Here is a 21,835-nt window from a genome sequence, read left to right as displayed (position 1 = left end):
TGAAGGCTGCAGAAAATTTTCTTCTTATCAAGAAGATGCTGAATGACATTTACCCAATCACAACTGGAAGATTACCGGTACAAAAATTAAAATAGATGAATCGCTATGTATCAAATCTGTCTAGCTTCTGAGTTTAAACAATTTCAGATGCTATAACTCTAAAGGATTTATCTAACAACTTTGTAAGGTATTTCTTTATTAAAATCTATTTGCTAGCTCCATATTTGCATTAAGCCAAAAGAGCTAATTGCAGGTTGTGTTCCAACAAGGATTGGTAGCCTGCCTTGAATGCTGCCCTGCTACACCTAAGGAGAGGTGGCAATGAACTGTCCTACCACAGTTAACAGAGCACCCACACGGCCCTCTGATTCCAGCAGCCCAAGCCATAAGGAGGAGAAATATTTGAGATTTTAGCTGATCTATTGTCTGGTCCTGGTCTTAGCCGATACTTCTACATTTAGCCTAATTTCTACCTTTTAACCAATCATTAAAACACTTCTGTTAGTAGAGCAACAAGCCTGACCTGAGATAAGGCAGATCAACCCTTAAAAAACCAGATGGATTGGTGAAGGCAAATGACTTGTCTGAATTAAAATAATAACAGTCTCACCTTAGTATTACCCACTACTCAGTACTGCAGACCCATCTAACATAAGACAGTGTTTCTTTTGCACAGAATAGTTCATTATAATAATTTCACACCTAATAAGGCTAAGACCTTAACTTCCATTGATCTTATATCTACATTCATCTTCACTTTCATGGTGCCTTATTATGCCTTAGTCTCTTTGAATCCTGTGTGTATATTGCATGCATATGCAGAATCAAGTAATGAAATTTATTTTGTGTAAGTAGATTCAACACAAAGAAAGGGATAGCTATTTCTACAGTGATTAAGATACATAAAATATAAAGAGATTGATTGTAAACACAGATGTATAAATTCTTTGAAATTCACACATGGTGCGAATGGTTACCTGCTCATCTGTTCATTATTTTTTCCTTTCTTTTGCATCTCTCCTATTAAAAATCTTGCAGTCATTTGTGAAAGATTATATGATTTCTATTACAAGACTCCTGCTGGGACTTGATACTACACCGGGATCTGGGTTTCTTTGTTCCGTAAGTTATTTTTAAAAAAAAATAAATTATTAGAGTACGAGAGAAGATTCTGTACTGTCTGCAGAATACTTTTTAATTTCTTTGTATGGCCCTTCCTTTTTTGAAAGTCCAGGAAAGACCTGTTTCCTTTTTCACTGGGGGGGGGGGGCGGGGAGAAGACAAAAAAATTAGATGGAAAACATACCTATTTTTAGTTAATTCCATAGCAACAAACACCCCTCCCTTCCCCCAAGAAAATACAATTAATTCTATAAAGCACAAAGGAAAATAGGAGAACAGGAAAACACAGGAAAAATGCATTTTATATGAAATAGCAATGGCAGTTCAGCAAGCAATTTTACAAATTAAGTATATAAAAAAAGAGGAAGCACTACCTGTATTGTACAGGCTGGCTAGCGCATTGTGGAAACACAATGCTACTTCACTACACCCATTTCCATCATAGGCAATAAAGGGCAGAACTGGATATTCCATATGGATAAGATGTATTAAATGACTTTAGTTTAAGTGTCAAAGTTCAAAAGTCATCTTGCTATTATGTATGTCCATATTCCCCAAAGCACAGTTTATTTTTAAATCTATTTTTAATACGTATATACACACACACACAAAACCAACAAAAATTGTATTTTTGTTAAAAATAAGACCCATCTTTCTGTTTTCTCCCATGTCCATCACACCCCAGGGGGTAAACAGATCAGTAGAGTTATTTACCAGTTGCTTTCTGGTTAACTAAAAAGAATTGCAGGATGTTGTTCTCAAAAAGGAAGTTATCAATGATGGTTTAAAAATGTTGTTTAAATATAAAATAATAATGGAATTGTTGGACAGTCATTAAACTTTGTTACCATAAATGCAAGACAGTTGAATCTCTGAAAAGGAGCTCTCGTACCTCCAACTAAAGCTAGTGTAACAGTAATGAAATACTTGAGATTAATTTAAGACTTTCTTATGCCATCTATGCTTACTGTATTACTTTCCCCCCCCAGTCCCTTCTCACCAGATGTTCAGCCTGCAGTCTAGTAAACAGTTATCTGGCTGCATTCAGAATACTTGTGTGTTCTTCAGTCTGTCCATCGCCAGTTTCTTACTGCTGCCAATATTTAGTTCATTCTTTTTTATTTTAGTCAGGTATGAACACTGGATGAAGGTTGTCATACAAGTTTTCAAGTAATTTTAAAACAAGGACAGAAGCAATTTCATAAGACAACCATTTGCATTGCAGTGTCTCCCAGACAGGGAAAGAACAAAAGAAATGGTGCCTACAAATTCAATAGAAGTTCCAGATTAGTTGTGGAGCAAAGGTGCAATACTACAATGTGATCATTACCAGCTAGTGTTTAGTTTTAAATTTTTTTCAAGTATAGCATAGCAAGAGTTAAAAGTCCTCCTTCCTATTATTATTTGTTCAGATGAAAATCACAGAAGAGGATCTATGGATTAGGACATATGCCAGGCTGTATCAGAAACTTTGTTCTTCTACAGGAGACATTCCAATTGGAGTCTACAGGACAGAATCCCAAAAGCTTACAACATCTGAGGTATGTCAGTTTACCGTACTTTTCTCTGGATTTGATTACAGAGTACATGCTACATTCTTCGGTCCTCAGAAAAATGGGAGCCACTTTTTAAAAAGAGTATTGTGACTGCTGTATCTGCAAATGCATAGAACAAATGTACAGAATTCCAACGACCCACGGAAGGTCTCCCTCTGCTGACACGTGTGTGGTCACGTTAACTCAGGGTTCACCCTCAGCCCCAGACGTGGTGACTACCCAGAGCCAGTCTTACCTGCCGGCTTTTGTTCCCGTGCTTGCCTGCGGAGAACTGGCCGAGTGCCCGCAGTAGGCGGCTCGGGCACAGGTCGGACGGGCCAGGACAGTTGGCTCTAACCTGAACTTGCACGTGGTGGCTAACGGCCGTATCCCTAACAAGCCGAACAACCACGTCCTGTATCAGGGGTGACAAGGATGCCAGCACTATATTTCAAAACAGGTGGCCTTTCAGTATTCACGTGACTTTCTAAGTAGAGGTGAGCAACAAGAGAATAAATAAATGTTAGCAACAGTATTGTGGGATTTCTCTAAATCTAGCTGCCAAACAGTGGTAATTTTTTGTGTATATGTATTTATGTGTCTGCTGTATAAATATATACATTTCTTCCTATATCGATACAAGGAACGATGAAAGTACTTTCTCCTGACTATTTAACATATGGTTTTTTTGTTTGTGCAGTTTTTATTTGTCATGTACAAGCCATTTATTTATGTGACCATTAGAACTGCCATCTCATGAAACCATGGCTCAAATACAGCTCTACAACGCAACAGTGAACAACAACTTTCTTCTGAAATACTCAGACATAGTTTACTAATTTCCTAGACAGGCAATTTGTATTTTCTCTTCCATATTTCAGAAAAAATGTTATAAAATATTAAGCCATGTAATGCTTAACTGCAGGATTTATCTTGGAAGAGGTATAAACATTCAGTTAAAGTTAATTTAAAAATAAGGGTTACAAAAAGCTGTGCAAGATTCCACCAGGTTCAGTAGTGTCTCTCTCTGTGAGCCACCAATACCTCCACAGGTGGCTTTTACAGCTTAGCCAGGGGACTCAGCCACTGCAATAACATCAGCTGATTTTTTTAAATGTAGGAGTCTTAACATAAGCCGTCAAAATCATTCCTTGGAGAAGAATACAGGCAGCATCACTGCCAATATGAAAATAAAGTCTGTCATAGCTTTTAACAAAACAGAGGACATGCCAAACTTTACGAATTCATTGAATAAGGATAAGTAATACGAAATTCATGGCTATCTTTTATTCTCACATCCACAGCTGGCTATTTAGCTTCAGATCCCAAAAAGAGAATCCAGAACAATTGAACTGTGAGCATGTAACGCTGTGGAGAGTGCATTTTGGTGGCCTGGTTGTTTTTTTTTTTTTTTCTTTTCTGCATTTTCACATGCTTTCAAACATACAGGCTGACTGGCAAACAGCATCCGTACAGTGGATGAGTAACTATGAAGAGTGACACTCATCTTGTCTACGTGAACTTTTTTTTTTTGGCAGGAAGGTGGAGCTAAGCATTCACACTCAAGTAAGTCTTCTGAGGCAAGCTTAACTGATCAAAATTTTTCAAATGTTTTTCTGAAAATAAGGTTTGGGACCACAAGTCACTTACCTCTAAACTCACAATTTTCATACAACATTGGGAACCTGTGCAGCCTGTACACACGCAGTACTTGAATACTTGATCTGACCAGGCCCAGATTTAGTTTAAGATAGTCATTGATCATCTTTTACAAAGAAGTAATTTCTTAAAACATTCAGACGCTGAAACCAGCCTGGAAGCCACTGCGCACCAGGGGAGTTCTGCTGTCAGTTCCTACCAGGTTACACAGGTAATCTCCTGAAGAGTTTGAGTAGATCAGGTAGAGGAAGAATGGGAATGGGGGAGTGGGGAAACTTAGATAAATTTTCAAATTGTAAGGTCCTGGAGTCATGTGGAAGGCACTGTCCTTGTTTATTAAGTGAAGTAAAAGCGTATGTTTCTCTTCTTAAAAATCTCAAGGCTCTCTGAATGCAGACCCCCCGTGGTTTTTTCACACTTAAATACTTCAGCAGCAGTTTCTTGTTCAGTGAGTGAGCATTTGTAAAATCCTTCCCCCTCTAGAGAGGGGCAGGGTGATCTTCCCTAACCTAGCTCTTCCCCAGAACATGAAAGGGCAACGTCTGGCCCTGCTTCTGTGTTCTTTATGGGTAGAAACCTCAAAAGCAGAGATGCTGAAAGCTGTAATCTCTCTGCAAAGTGTTTCCTTTGAAGTCAAAGGAATTTTGGACTAATTTCACTAATAAAATAACATTACCGTGGGATATCATTTTAGCTTTTCAATATATTAAGCCAGAAACAACTTTAAAATATTGTTGGATGAGATCTTTAAATTGGAAGTTAGAGAAATGTGAATTGCTATTTGTCTCAGGAATTAGGAACTTCTAACCATAATTTGAAGGTTTCTAACTCAGAGAACCTCCAATGTGTATATCAATTTGAGTTTAAACAGAGATACAAAACTTAATCTGTATTGCACACACCTGGAAACTGTCAGCAGTTAAATTGAGCCACAAGAACAAAATATGCCAATATTATTATTATTTCTGTATGTACAGTTTCTCCTTTGACACCCCCTTTTTTGTTCTATGCAAATGAGAAGCCCTCACTTCATTCTGACAGATAAATATAATTCCTTTAAAAAGAAAGTTTTTGGTCATTTAGTTACTAAATAACAAGCAAATCTAGCCTGCCTTTCAATGACCTGCACCTATGACTCAAACCATTTCCATTTCATAAAAGAAAAACAAAAAAGAAGATACGAAATCTTCCTTACTACCTGTGCAGCTGATTTTCTGTGGTTCCTGTTAATTCCACATTTGTTTCTTCAGGTTCACTTCTGTTTAAATTGTCTTGTGTTTTCTTTTTTCCCCTTCTTTTGTCAGTCACGAGAAATGGCTTCACAAGTAAGTATTTGCTTGTTGCCTGCCTGCTGCTGGGAGTTGTGGCTGAAGCCCAGCAGGCAGCAAGCCCTGCACGGCTTCTTGCTTGCTCTCCCCCCCTGGGATGGGGAGAGGATCGGAGGAGTAAAAGTGGGAAAACTCATGGGTTAAGATAAAGACAGTTTAATAGGTGAAACAAAAGCTGCGCACGCAAGCAAAGCAAGCCAAGGAATGCATTCGTTGCTTCCCGTTGGCAGGCAGGGGTTCAGCCATCGCCAGGACAGCGGCGCTCCATCACACGTACTTGGGAAGACAAATGCCATTAACTCCACACATCCCCCCATTCGTTCACCTTCCCCAGCCTTTATTGCTGAACACAACGCCATGTGGTATGGGATGTCCCTTTGAATGCTTGGGCTCAGCTGTCCCGGCTGTGCCCCCTTGCAGCTTCTTGTGCCCCCCAGCCTGCTCGCTGGCAGGGCACAGTGAGGAGCAGAAAAGCCCTTGGCTCTGTGCAAGCACTGCTCAGCAGTAACCGATACATCCCTGTGTTACCAGCACCATTTTCATCACAAACCCAAAATACAGCCTCATGCAAACTACTATGAAGAAATATAACTGTATCCCAGCCAAAACCAGCACACTGGGTTAAAACCCAGGAGTAAAAATCCTTGCAGGAAATGGAGCTATGGAATGGATCAACCTTGCATAAATAAAGCTTAAACCAGCGTTGTTCTGGACACAAACAACTTATTAAAAATATGAAAGCTGACTTTCAAAAAAGCCCAATGGAATTTGGTCTCATTTGGTCCTGTCCCTATTGAATTCCGAAGAGAACAGATCATCTTTACAGTCTGGTTAAAGCGTTGATCCTAACCACCTTAAATGCTAATGGACAGAAATCCCAAAGTTTATCATAAAAGGACTACGTGGCTGTACATAACAACAGTTCAGACAGCTGTTGGAGCTGAAAAACCTTCCTAGCAGCCTAGATGCAACTAAGAGCTATTGGTATACAGAACAGTAAAGTTATTTTAACATAAAGCTTGCAGTTAGATAAAAACAAGGCATTGCTTCAGAACAGAATGGGTGAATATGCACATTAAAACTGCTCCATATTTTACTCACACTTAGCTCCCAGGGAGCAGCAAGGCATGGGAACAGAGATCCAAGAAGCTAACCGATGTTTGGTGTTGTAGTGCTGTTACTGCCATGCTCACAGCCACCCTGACCATCTCAAATACGAGCATGGGCGTGTTGGCGACTACATCCCCGTTCCTGCTATGTGTTGGCCAACCTGAGCTAGTGTTTAAAAAAGGGTGTGAAATGTCCTATTAGAGCACAGAGTGGAAACCCCCCTGTGGGTCACAGACGTCCAGCAGCACAAGTGAGCGATCATATCCATTTGGACACACAGTCTGATACTTGAGATGGGAACCTGCCTTGTAAAAAAACACACACCCCTGAAACTTAATAAATAAATAAAATTAATAAAAAATAAAATTAAAGGCAAATGCTTCATCACTTAATGTGTGACATACAGATTTTTTTCCCTAGTAAAAGGAGCAGTGATTATGTAAAGACCTAACATGCACCTTGGTATTTTCCAGAGATCTCACCATGTTTCCATTTTAAGGAATATAAAAAAAATTATGTAAATTTCATAAAACATAGGATCAATTACTGCTATATAGTAGTTGTGACACCGTATCATTCATTATACTTCTTACAGAGCAGGTTTAGAAGCTTTGCAAAAAGGAAGTTAAATTAAAAGAAATCAAAGCAATCAAACCTCAAAACAAATATTGGTTTGGAAGTATTATTATGGAAGTATTTTTAAAGAAAGTTTGAGACTGATTGAAACAGAGGAGGACACACAGAAGTACTCTGTGCTGGGCTTTTATCTTCCGTGGATTAAAGAGCAGGCACTGACAGGCACACTTCTGTGCTGCCTCTGAAGTTTTGGGTTTCTTTGGTTTTGCTTTGCCTTTAAGCAGTTTTAATTTTTTCCTCCTGCATGCAGCAAAGGGCCATTCTGAACATCCTTCTCAACAGGCACCATAAAAACTGAACAGTCACCGAAGTAAAATATTCAGTCCCCTTGATTTCTGGTTTCAACTGACCTATCTCAGTGTTTCAAAAGTTCAAACTAAGGATTTACAGATTCGCAAAATCAAAAGCCTTGTTCTTTTACTTGCCCTCTCCTAATAAATCTCTGGCTCAAAAAAATGTGATTTACCCTGCTGTAAGAATTAGGATGATCGGTCTCTGCCTTTCCAATACTACTGCCAGCAGGTCCAGATGGCTGTTTTATGAAGAGCTGGACAAAGGAAGCTACCAATGCAGACAGAAAGAATGGCAAAACAAGACCATACTTTACACTGTTTGTATTAGATTTGTTCATACCAAATAGACCCTTTCTATCCATAAGCAGCCCCTTGTTATATGGAATGTACTTTGCCTACATTGATCCTTACTGTAAAACACATTCAAAACCAAAAGTCAGTTTCAAATAATAACAGAATCAAATAGCATTCCGGTACGTGGGAATTCAGGGTTCTTTCTTATGCTCTACCCAAAATAACATCAGCCGAGTCAGTAACAAAACTTCAAAAATCATGTAGTTTTTCAAAAAACCCACCTTTCTATGGCAGACTAATCTGAAGATCCTCAATAAATTAGTGGGTCTTTGCATGAGGCTTATTTCATATCCTAGTCTAGAATATTAAAAATGTGATTTTACTTAAGTGCTACAACATAAGCATATTTTAATGTTCTTTTTAATTGTTAGTTTTGATTGTGCAAAAGGGAAAAAAAATAGTGTCAGACTTGTTCATCTCAAATAAAATTTTATGGATTCCAGGAACCTTACAGATTCTGTGTGGGACAGGGTGGTGAGCCTCTTAAAGAAGGGTTATTTTCAACACCAATGAGGTCAACAGAATCTTGCGTTCGGATTTTATGTTGATGGGAAAAGGCCTTCAGAACCTCAGTAGCTCTTCAGTTAAATTTGCTTTATTTGCTGATCCCTTCCTGCCTTCTGTGAACTCGTTTCTCTTCTTGAGGATTCATATAGACTGAGCCAGCTCCACTTCAAGTCATCTTTTTTTCATACTTCATTTATTTTAAACATGCAACACACTGAAATAGGTCACCAGTAACTTGGCAGTATGACTGTGCTTACACCAGCAAGGGCTTCACTGATTCGGTGTCACTAAAAGACATTTCAAAGGTGACAACAATAACTCAGGGTTATAAGGAAGTAGTTTTGAATCTGGAAGCTAAAAGTTTTAGTTAAATATAAAACAGACATTAAAGCAGTTTTGAAGTTGTCTTTAAAATTTTGTCTTCTTATGTTTCCTATGATCTTTTTGTATGTTAGAACCAACGCAGTCCATCCACTTGAGTTATTTCAGTACTGCTGTATGTATATACGATTGGTCATACTTGGGTGGCATAAAGAAAATACAGCAAGAGAGAGACAGATTTTGGCTCTTAAGTCTGCTTTTTTTTTTGTTACTACATGAGTGAAAAAGCAACATCACTGTGCTTTAAGGTAGGAATTAATTACTTTTTTTGCAAGAGGTGCCCTGAATCACACTGAAGGCTACTGCATATGTCTGCTTTCAGACACAGAGGTATTCCAGATACCATGTGCTGGAAGGTCCTAAAATGCCTGGGAATGAGACACAGGTAACAGGCATGTTCCATCTGTGTCTCCACTTTAAATTGTACTCAGAACAGTGCAGCCAAAGTTTAACTATGAGTTAACGAATCCAAAACATACATTGAAAAAGCAGCTATAGAAATTGAAATTCTAAAAGACCTGCAGACTTGGAAGAAAGTAGTAAGTCATTACTCTAGATTCCTAGATCGAGGAAAGGCAGTATCAGAAGGCTAGAGTTGTTTTTCTCAGAATCAAAATAGAATCAGGCACTAAATAACTCTTAACTGCTTTTCACTTGAGAAACATATTTATATCATAAATGAGCCTTTTACATAATAAGTCGAAGTCTAGTAAAGGCCGCCCAATTCAGGAACAGTTGCCAAGTACAAACAGCTGAATCCCCTCAGCTTCGTTCCAACCAAAAGACATGCTCAACTGCACTGTTGAAAAGAGGAGAGAACATCTTAATCTGTTTCCATTTTTTAAAGCCCTTAATCTCTCTTGTCATTTTCCTTTCAAGTCTCAAATCTCTATCAGTGTTGAAGAATGGGAAGACACTAAGGACACCAAAGAACAGATCAGTTACCGTAGTAATCATCGTAACTCAACATCGAGTGATCAGTCTGATCATCCCTTGTTACGACGAAAAAGCATGCAGTGGGCCCGACGGCTGAGCAGAAGAGTACCGAGACACCCCAGTAAAACAGCCGAGAAGATAAACCAGCAGCGAATGAACCTTTACAGGAGGTCAGAAAGGCAGGAACTCGCCGAACTTGTGAAAAACAGAATGAAGCATCTGGGCCTTTCTCCAGCAGGATACGGTATGATTACTAAAATACTTGAAATTAATGAAAGCATTAGTATTACGCAAGATGAACTTACTTTTTAAGAACTGAAGGTGCTATATATGAAGTTTATGATAATAGTTTTGTTGTTTTGGGTTTTTTGTTTGTTTGGTTTTTGTTTCTTTTTACTGAAACTTGGAGTGTTTTTAATCAGTTCTGTTAGCACCTATTCCTATTTTCAAGTGGAAAGCTCAGAAGGCAGCCTGCCAGTCACATTTATATTTAGCACATATGATGTGTGTATTCAGAATATATAAACATTCCCCTGTCACTGAACAGCTTCACCATATTTCCTCAAACTTGTTGAAATATAGATGAAGACAGAGCTGTTGTGAAGTTCACTCATATGTCAGGGTGGGGAGTTGTCTATATGTGAAGGATCTTGCATTTTCCCTGCAATTTTTAACATGGATGCCAAAGTGTCATGTTAAAGTAATTTTTATGCAGCACGTCTTTAGGTCTTTAGATGCCATTTTTACCCAGCAAGGCTGATGCTGGGTTGCTAACGCTTTAATATATGCACCACGGCTGCCTGGGTTGCCTTTCTACAGCCTTGACTCTGTAGTGTGTTGTGTGGAAGCTCCCAGAACTATGGGTTCTGGCTGTCCTAGAAACAACAAGAATTTCTAGATCTCATCGTATTTGTCTGCATAGTAGGTCCAATCTGGAGCTTAGTGCTTTCTACTTCAGAAGCACCAACTGGGGCGTTCCCATGCTCAATTTTAATTCCAAGAATCCAAAACGCACTGTTTTACAGAAGTGCTACTCTTCATTTTTCAACGCCGTTATTTTTAAATTTGACTTACCCCCACATTATCCATTCACTGTAGGTAAATGGTGTATTTCCTGCAGAATGGCTATTTCTATTTTAACTACACACATTCTCAATGCAGGGTCAAAACATCTTTTGACATCAATAGCAATACCCAGCAGTAGTTCTTATTGCTGCTATTGATGCAAAATCAACTTAATTGTGAGAGAAGGCTGCTACAGAATACATGGTTATAGTTTAGCTCAGTCTTTACAAATTAGATATGTAAATGCAAGATTTTTATCCCACACTACAACTGGATAATTACTACTCCTGCTTCCTTTGTGGATACTATACGACTCTCTGAAGAAGATTCAGGACTAAATATTTTCCAGGAGTGACACAGGCCACAATAACATTTGATCAACTGCAAAGAAGTTTTGTAAATTTGATTCATATTTATCCTAGTAACAAGAAAACTTTGTTGTATCCCTGTCTTTCTTTTAAAAGTTAAAAGCCAACAGTAATTGTTTATTTCGTTATTTAAAATTTAGGAAGAATATATACCAATTGCAGAATAACAAAATCTTGATACGTAAATGCTTCACCTGATTACATTTATCTGACCTGATTTTGATTTATAGATCTTCATGATCACGTCTCTATTTTGTTACAGATGCACCTCATTATAAAGAAAGCTTCTACTTTTACAAGCCCAGGAATACCCACATTCTGAAAAAAAAAACAAAACCCAAACCCCTCAAAAAACACAGATCAGTTTTGCACAGGCAATCAGCTGCAAACCTGGGTTGTCACATCGCCACTGCCATCTCTCCACACTCCCTCACATTCAGAAAGAAATGTCAGAAGCCTTTCACCCCGCTTCAGAGCTAGCTCACTCTGCACTCAGCCCACTACATATTAAACACAGAATAAAAACTTTTAAATCTCCCTGGCCTTTCAAACTATCAGGAGTCAATCATACCAGTTAACTCCCTGCAGCAGTTAAACACACTGCTTAGTACTATCTCTCTGCATGTACAGGGAACAATGACCAAAAAGAAAAAAAAAAAAAGATTAAAAAAAAAAAATCACAGCTGCTTATGTATCTCCATGTATGGGGATGATCTCTGAAGCCAGTTTCACATCTTCAGGGTCCTTTTTACATTGATAACCTAATAACCTTTAAGACCTCCAAATTTAAATTCAATTAACTGTGAGTTCCATTAAGCCACTGAGACACAACACTGTTTTGACCATCCAAGCCTCTAGCAGAGGCGTGATGTTAGTATGGCGGCACAGCTGCTTGTATAACGGCTTAGAATACTTTGCATTGGTTCCACCTTTAGAGAAGTAAGCTGTGTTGTAAAACACCATTCTGGCTGTGTAATTGCATGTAAGAATCTATGTGAGCTTATCTGATTGCTTTCTAGAGAGGAGTGCCTATGGTGGTGCGAATATAAGCATGTAGAAAGATGACACTTACTAGAAAATACCCAATATAATTTTCAACCTACAGACAGTATAACAAGAATACTTCATTAGCAAAAGATTTAGGAATTGCATTGGAACTAGAATGGGGCTGTTATCTTTCAAATCATTTTCCCTAAAATGCTGAAGAGAGAAATTAACACAGAAGCAATGCTTCTCCTTTCTAGTTCTATCAAATTAAAACTAGTCTCACTGCAGCATCCCAGGAAGCATACCAAGAGAAGGCTATACAAAAGGCACTGCAGTGGCAGCTGCAATTTAGCAAGACTTGACTAGGCAAAAACATTATAAAAAATTAAAAAAGATTTTCTGTCAGCCTTCATTTACAACATACTGTTAGAAAAATTGTTTAAAATGCAAGAAAAAAAATACCAATTTCCATCTATACAGCATTCATGTTTCAACCCATTGGCACAGGTGATAAAAGGAAGGAAAACGCTTATCAGATAAATAGAGAAAAGGAAAAAAGGTTTATATTGACCAAACCTGGAAGTGGATGAGAATGCCGTACACCTGCATTAAACTTGCTTGCCACTTGAACCCAATGCCAGCTGAGGATGGAAGTCCCTACTTCCCACATACGAACATAAGCCACATGACAGATTGGTAAATCACTCTAAAACTGGGTTGCATTCAGAATTTCTGTGACTGAAAAAAATGCAAAAGAACATTTTTTGATTATTCAGAAACAGGATATTTTGAAAACTGATAAATCAAAAGATGCTATGTCAGATATTTCCGATTCAAGTACAGTCGAAAAAAACTAGCTAAACTTATTTGAAAGCACTTTGACACTTTTGGCAGCCCTATTAACCAAAGAAGATCTTTCATCAAATTAGTTTGCCAGAAATCACGCTTTTCACTATTTATTTGCAAATATAATTAATTTTGTATGTTGGGTTTGTTTGGTTTTTTTGTCCTATAGATGAAATGAATGATCATCAGAACAACCTTTCTTACATCCTGATCAATCCTTCTCCAGATACAAGATTAGAGCTGAATGACATAGTGTAAGTTAAAGCACAACACAAAAAAAACCCAGGTCAGAAGACCTGAAAAATGTCTTGTTTTCACTTGCTGTCTGGCTTTATTTTGTTATTTTTCTGCTGGAAAAGAACCCCTAACTTTGCCATGCACCTGGAAAAAAGATATTACTACGGGGACTTCTATTTAAATAGACAATTATTCATATATATGTGTATATTTAAAATACACATATGAATATGTAACATATGTTAGTAATGTTTTTACCTCATATTCTCTCATCCTCCTCTTACTCTGTTATAGGATATATTTAGAAAATAATTAATCAAGTCTGCTGGACAGCTTCACAGAATTAATATTCGCATTAAATTCTTGCTACCCAATTTAAAGCTAGATTTAGCTACCTCATCATAATAGAAAGATCAACCCTTCAAAATCAGTGTTTTCATGTAGAATTTCATTACATAGTTTCAAAGGTCATTAAAGCAAATAGCAGTCTTCTGAATATCATGTGATATTCATGCTTAAGATAACGCAAATAAAAATGGCAGGAACTTCACACAGGATATTTTTTCACTTGCTTACCAGGAATTTTGCAGACTACATGAAAAAAAGAAGGGAAGAAAGTGAACACAAATTTGCACCATCAAGAAAGTGTTGGAAGTCAAGAATTTTAGATAACTATTTGTCATTGTCTCACACTGAAGGCTGATGTGATTGCTGTGTTAGGTCCCAAGCCATTTCTGTGTCTAACCTCTCCCGCCACTGCCTGGCGACACTGACGTGCCCCATCTGCTCCAGGGAAAGAAACCACACAGCCCAGTTGTGCAAGGTCCTGCACATCAGTGCTGACTCACCTCACTGCTTGCAGAGGAGGAGCAGGAGGAAGACTGTTTGAACTGTTAGCCCTACTGATACTAAAACAAAATCATCATATGAAGAACACGCCATGGTATCAACTGTATCAAACAGCAAAGGCAATTATCATAAAATGTTGAAATTATTTGGAATACTGTTTTTATTGTTACAGGAATCCATAGTATGATGCACGCTAATATTTAACCTGTAAATTCACGTACTGTTACCTGTTCTATCTAGATGAACGAGCTATCCTGCATTCTGTTTTTCTTTCTTTGCAAAACCAAAGGTACTCAGCAGTCCAATATTGCAAAAACTTGTAGCGGTACTGAATTCATAGTGTGCTACCTACAAATATTTAGCCTGTAAACGCACATACTGTTACCTAGCTTGATGTATGTTCATTTCCCAATACTTATTGAGTGGGCCTATGTCGCAGCTTAAGCTCAGACTTCGTTTTTTTAAAACCCGACACAAGAACATAATACTTGTATCTGCGTAACTGTTAAGGCTTCCATAACCCAGATCATTACTCTGACTGAATATAGTTCTCTGGACTAGGCAGCCAGTTCACCCTCATGCAATGGGGGATTATTAGCAGAGAGGCAAGGACGAAGAGGTTGTTCTCTTTCTACAGTTCTCTTTGTCAGAAATCCCACCCAGAGCCTGTAAAAAGCTTTTCCTATTTGTCCTTCCTGCTGACAAGCTGGAAGGCCAGTCGTCCTATGTTTTTTCCCCTCCCCTTCTCAATATGATTGGTTACTCTTGTAACCACACTTGTTAGCGGCACTTTTATGCCAACATGGCTTGTTGTTACCCAAAGCACATATTTCTGTGCGTATCTGTGAGAGAAGCCAGAACACTCGCTTTAAGTCCTATAGATGGAACCTTCATTCTCTGGTTTCCCATGCTTATAGAACTTTAAGTCTTCTGCATTCGCTATGATCCTATTACATTTGTAACTTCTTGTGAGTATATTGGGTAACATATAACCCTGAACCAGCATATGAGGAAACCTTCTCAGCTTTTAGATATAGGTTGCACCCAGAGCCACTGTAGTTGCTCAGAAAGCTTTCTTGTTAGTGTTTGCATTAGCTTTGCAGGCTAACGTTTAGTATCTTGACCTGATGGAGCTTAAAAGGACAATGATCTCACTATTTTTATTGAACAATTGAAAAAAAAAAGCCCTTACGTTTCTAGTAATATGTTCAGACTTTGCCTTAATAACTCTACATTTCATCTAGCCTATATGCCTTAGGAAGCAGCCACTGCATAACAGCATTTTCATTCTATACCCATGAGATTTTTGTAGCAAACTGTTTTAACATCCTGACTGTCAGCAGAGCCTGATGTTCTTCTATAGCAGAGTTTAGTACTTGCAAATGGATCTTGCAGTAACACTCCTTGTTCTATTAGTAGAATATATTCTGTTTCTAGCACTAGCCCTCTCCTTACTAGAGAAAAAAAGCAACAAAACAACCACACCACCCCCCAAAAAAAACCCCTAAACCCAAACAACCCCGTCACAACAACAAACCACACACACACAAACCCAACAACCTCAAAACCCCACTAATGGCAGTTTGTTGATGCGTTTGGTTGTTTTTGAGTGGGTTCCCCCCTGCCCCGGAGATCTACACTGTTCTTTGTTCTGAGGTTGGTGTTGATGGTGCCCTATAAAATCATCAAATTCAGAATTGCAGTTTCAGTACTAAGAGTTGCAGTTAAGAGTTCCAAACTTCAGCAATCTGCAGTAACATCCAAAGATCACACACAGGAATTGTTTATGCAGGACTGGTCCAGACATGCCTAAGGGAGGAAGGTGGCACGGAGATTTGGCAGCTGTGACATGAGCCCAGTTATAAACCCTCAAGGCTCCAGCAGTTGTTTATCATATATTCAGGCTTCTTAAAATTTTATCAGTGTTTATCACTATAAAAGTCTTGTTAGTTTTCACTTGAGGGATGCTGTGATTTACTTCCTACAGAATTATTTGTGATGTAGACCCTGTGAATTACATATTTCAGGTACAAATAATTGGTTTAGTTTACTCTAAAAAAATAAATACAGAAGCACCTGAATTTCCCCCCCAAATCTAAGACAGCTTATTAAAAAAAAAAAAAACCAACAAACAAGAAAAGTAAGAGTGTTTTTCATGTATTTAAATACGCTTCATTTGGATTTAACAAGCAGAATAGAGCAGGCTTTTCCACTACTTGTCAGTTTCTGGGTCAGCAAAATAAATAGGTTCTACCAGAATAAACATAAACAACAGCTGTTATAGAGGGCAGTAAGTGTGATGTTAAACAAACAGATACCATGAGAAAGTGACCTACATAGGAACAGTATGAGTAGATTTCTTTAATCCCCTACTTAAGTCAATTGTTTGCTTACACAAGTAAGTTCAGGGTGTTTGTATCAACAAACTCCATGAGAGAGAGGAAGCTGCTGTTCTACTTTAGCCCTGAGAGAAAAATAAACATTAAGAAAGTAACAGAGGCAGGTGGTGGTTCCCAATCATGGAGATCAAGGTGATTCTTTCTTGGGTACCAGTGATAAAGCCCCCAGACGTGGAAGCCCATGCTTTGAAGGGCCAGGAACAGTCTGTTCCTAAGCAAGCTGAAAACATACAGCAGTTCTGTGGGACATGTGGCAGGGATTGCTCGTGCACTTAGAGAACAGTTCCATTAATCGGGATTTTGCGTTTTATTGAAGAATTTTTGAGGGTGTTTTAATTCAGTCTGTGGCAAAACATGCTCATTAATACTGAATGTAGAAGTTCATGGCCTGCAGAAATAGAGACTTTCTTCAGGGCCACTGCTAAGTAATAGAGCAAACCGTTGTAAGCACCACACAGCCTGCACGCCATCTCTGTTGGGGTATTTAAGCATTTTCATTTGGTTGATGATGGGATGGACAGACATGTGGCACCCAGATTTCTGAGGCTATGAGAGGAAGGATTCATTCACAGTTCATTTTCCTGCCCCTTTTTGAGTTTTGTTTTGGGGTTTTTTTTGGTGGTGTCCATCATCCCCCTCCACCCCTGCCAAAAGAAAGAAGAGTCAAAACCAGGATTTGAAATAAAATTTCCAATGGCTTCAACAGTACTGCCCATCTTTGGACAAGTTTAGATATTGGGATTGAATCTACTTGTCTGTTCTCTCTTTAGGAGCATAGTGGCACTGGGAAGCACTGATCGATGGCTCGGAACACTGAAGCGTTAGTTCTGCAGCAGCACAAAGCTGCTACCACGTTAGTACCAAAAGCTGTCTCAGATCACATCGTTTGTCACTTAAGACAGCTGACAAAACAGTGCAGAATTTACACTTACAAACTAATGGGAAGCTCTTCCATCCTTACCTAAGAAAAGCAGACATTTTAAACATCTCAAACTTTGGTTCGAACTCATGAGGCATTTTCCTCAAATATTCAGATCTACTAAGAAGTTCTTAGACTCCATCTCTGTATCTGTCAGCCTACACTGAGATTATCGACATCAGGCTTTTTATTTATTGAGCACAGTGACTAGAATTATCCATTGTTTTCTCACAAAATTATTTTAGAAATTACTCTGTAGACTGCTTGTCCCTACTTTAAGACGTCATGAATAAGGAGATGCATAAAGAAGCACAGAGTTACTGGCAAAGGAGCTGTCGGTCAAAATTTTTAGCTGTGCACTAGTGCATGCAGATGATGTCTAGGCAGATAAAATGTGAAAAGCTTTATTATTGACAGCTAAAGTGAGTGATATGTTACCCAATAGGAACTAGACTAAGCACCTTTAAAATAAGTTTCTAAGTCTTCCCCAGATCTTTTCAACGTTACAACTGTATGTACTTGTTTTATCCTTGCTCGCACTGAGCCTTTTTAATAAGAGCTATAATTTCTTTTTATAGATACTTGATCCGACCTGATCCACTGGCTTACGTTCCAAATACTGCACCCAGCCGAAAAGACAGCTTCTGCAATACAGTGGGACAAGACACCAGGGAGGAAACGCAACTTTGATATGTAACTTATCACAAAATTAAGAGACAATTTTATACACATGTTGTTTCCACTACCCGTTTTGAAAACTGAGTGCTACATTTTGTTCAGATTTTGGAAACAAAAAGACAGCGTTTAAGTGACCAAATACAGAAATGTGGTGTCTAGAAACTCTGATTTACGGGACTGTCAGGCTTGCAGCCTGTTAAACTGGCGAAGTTCTACTACCACATGGAACAGAATTATGACACCAATTACTATTTAACCAATATGAACAAATGATTTAAAAAGTGACAGATTCCATTGTGTTTTGCTTAGATGCTTCTAAGCATATTTATAAAGGTGACAGCACGTCAGTGACTAAGCTTCTGACCTACATCAGTAAAGATTATCTGATGATTGTAACGAGACCATGCATAATTTGTTGTAAACAAATACATTAATACGTAAAGCTGCCAACGAGACTTTGCATGTCAAGAATCCAGCCCTTGAAATAATTCTCGGTCTCAGCCTGTCACCCATTTATATTAGAACAGGCTAGTTTCAGTCCCGTTTTAGCCTCCAGGGCTCAAGTGTTAGTTCCCTGGGTTTACACAGCTGGTGTTGAATGACACAGCCTAGCCACACCACAGAGGCCGAGATCTGAGACATACCTACTGAGAGATTAGCTCAGAGGAGCCCACCTGGAGCAAAGTCCCTATCATCTCACACGGGCAGCCCCCCACATTTGCAAAAACTGGCAAAGGACTATCTGTGTGAAGCTGCAAACTGGTAGCTCAGGTGAAATACAACCCTTTTAACCTTAGCAAGTTTGTCAATAAAAGCCTGAATAGATTATGTTACAGAAGTGAGAGCATCCCTCTAGGGAATGAGTCATACTGCAGGTCCTTCCCATTTCCATGAGTGTGCCAAAACCTCAGCTGTCGAAAGTACCACATGCCATCATGCAGATTACCCAAATGTGATACATTTTCACAATATGAAGTTATGTAACATGTTGAAAATTAAAGAAATATATAACCCATTCCATAAAACAAATGTAATACCACAGTATGTGAAAAGGCACCATGGATTTGAAGACTCTGTTTGGCACTAAAGTACACAAGAAAGCATCTGCTAAGGTATGAACATCTGGGGCTGCTACAGAACCTCCAGTCTACATATACAACAATCCCACAATTGGTCAAGCTTTGCAGACAATTAAGCATGCCTCTGTGCGATCTTCCAAAATGACATTTTTGCTTTGCAGTCTCTCACAAAGAAGGAAGAGCATGCATAAGGGAAAAAACCTTGCTGTTACAATTATCCATATAGAACGGGTAGAAGAAATATGGCAGGTAGCCTGCAATGGAAAAAATGATAATTCTTTGAAGTCTCTTGATGTTCTACATGTACAAAAATTCAGTCAAAATTGTTTATATTCTCTTCTATATTATTCGGTAGAACAAGTACAATTTATTTCAGAAAAACAAAATACCAAATTGCCCCATGAACAAACAACTTGTGGATACTAGTACACTTAGCATTGTAAGGATGCTGAAATCAAGTCACATTCATATTAGGAAAGACAGCAAGTGTGCTATTACTCCCTCCCTTCCTCTTAATTCTTCCAAAACTGAACTAATCCATTCCATGTTAAGTTAGAAAACCTAAAGCCACAATTACAAAAACCCACAAAACGAAACTACAGAGGTCTCAGAGTAGACTGAAGCCATGAGAAGACCAAAAGTACCAATTTTAAAAGAAAGATAGATAACTGGACCGTAGGGTTTCTCCTACTTTATTTTTTTCATATTGACATATGAAAGTAGCATCATGGTTCCGAAGGGTTTCAGTGATTCTGCATAGAGTCCTTTATTGTTCATTGTTTATCCACACATACTAATGATTTATCACATTATTCACCGGTAAAGACAAAAGTATTTCAAATAGGCCCTCTGGGTACTGGGGAAAAAAAGAATCAATTGAAACAGCTGCATAGACTAGAAGTCTAAAGTTTTTTTTAAAAACCAGTATATGGTACAGGATCTTGTCCAAGATCTCTCCTAGAAGATATTGCACAAGAGACTCCATGTGCAGTGTGGATAGCTTTTTATTTTTAATGCCTTCAGTGAGAAAACTATTCCAGTAGAATATTTTCAAAAAAATACAAGTTTCTTAAAAATGTCCACTCCAAAATACAGGAGGATCCTTTGTTTCACACTGAAGGCCTTTCTAACAGGGTCTCAAGTAGGCAGACGGGATTCCAGAGGCATGCCTACCCTTCCGCTGGCAAGCTGGATACTCTGCGAGCAGTGCGATTCACACGCTGCTGGCAGGCATCCCCCAAACACTGCCTATAGTACCCACCACAGGTTTAAGGACTCTGCCATAAGGGTCTATAGCTGGGACTCGATGCCTCCCATCAAACAGCCTATAAAGCAGTACAAACAATAGTCGGGTATATCCATTTCCCCACCCAACTCAGCAGCATTGCTGCTCAGCTAGATTTAAATAGCAGCATCTCATGTGACCTGGTATTTCTTCAGGTTTAATGAATTTCTAATTGCTCATTAGCCCCAGAAGATTTACTAAAGCAAACACAAAGACAGCTGGAGACAGTTGAAATCTCTAAAATGAATGAAAGCCAATCTTTCTGAATAAAATACTTGGTTCTCTTCAAAATTTGCTGGAAGACAAAACTAACAACAGCTTCTCATGAAACAGAAGTTCTAATAACCCATGAATAATATGCCACAAAGTTCTGTTAATCAAAATATACTGCCTTCCACGTTGAAAGAACAGCTTTACTTCCTCTGAAATATCTTCCTAGAGGAAGGACTAAATCCCACTAGAATGGGATTTCAAGAACCATCCTAAGCACCTCCGCAATGACACTGAATGAGACCGTACACACATTCCTTCAGGGGCAAGGGAGGCGATTCTTCAGTGATCAACCTACAGGCAGTCTTATGTTCACATGGTTTCTTCTCATCATGATTATCAGAAACAAAATACAAGTCTAGCAGGACTGGAATCAGATTGAGGACAGTAATCTCTATGCTTGGTGCTGGAGAAGGGATGATTTTAGAATCATCATGATTTAGAAGTTTTAGAATCAGCAGATCCAGATGACTGTTGAACAGAGGAGTTTTCTCTGGTCATAGTTCACTCAGTAGACAGAGAAATTTAGAGCTATGATCACCAACATAAGCAAGAGATTTAATCCTAAACTAGTTGTCAAAGGTCAGATGGTTGGATAACCTATATTTGTTTCTCTCCATCACGGGAAAAAAAAAAAAAAAAAAAGGATTATTTCAATCTGTGCTTAACTATGCATTTTTCCTTCTGACTCACTTCTACCAATAACTCAAAGCCGCCCATTTTCCCTAGTGCTACCTTAACACATACAAAGCAATTTGGTACCCAAAGTCACAATCCCAGTGAAGAAAGTGATAGCAGATAATAATTACTTCATTCTCACAAGGGAATTCTCCAGCAAAGTGAGATCTGCCTATGAAAACGTGGTGCCTAGTCTGCAGTAAAGTCACAAAAAGTGTTTCAGTGGAATGCAGCATGCTATTTCACTCCAGTTCCAGAACACACATTAATTCACACATGAAGTAAGAAGCATACAAATTGAGTTTTAAAAACCT

At 38.5% G+C, this 21,835-nt stretch overlaps 1 protein-coding gene across 1 annotated transcript in view; it reads left to right on the top strand.

Annotated features, from left to right (window-relative positions):
- KCNT2 (potassium sodium-activated channel subfamily T member 2) overlaps positions 1–21,465 on the top strand; it is a 149,447-nt gene extending 127,982 nt beyond the window's left edge. The window contains 5 exon segments of the mRNA XM_040611123.1: positions 1,039–1,122; positions 2,535–2,663; positions 9,805–10,105; positions 13,297–13,381; positions 18,110–21,465. Of these exon segments, the coding sequence (XP_040467057.1) occupies positions 1,039–1,122; positions 2,535–2,663; positions 9,805–10,105; positions 13,297–13,381; positions 18,110–18,221 (711 nt within the window). The 3' untranslated portion in view covers positions 18,222–21,465.
- The last annotated feature ends 370 nt before the right edge of the window (positions 21,466–21,835 follow it).

Source organism: Falco naumanni, chromosome 11 (genome assembly GCF_017639655.2).
Source record: "Falco naumanni isolate bFalNau1 chromosome 11, bFalNau1.pat, whole genome shotgun sequence".
Taxonomy (NCBI): domain Eukaryota; kingdom Metazoa; phylum Chordata; class Aves; order Falconiformes; family Falconidae; genus Falco; species Falco naumanni.
The sequence above is the reverse complement of the archived record's forward strand: the minus strand, read 5'-3'. Positions and strand labels throughout refer to the sequence as shown.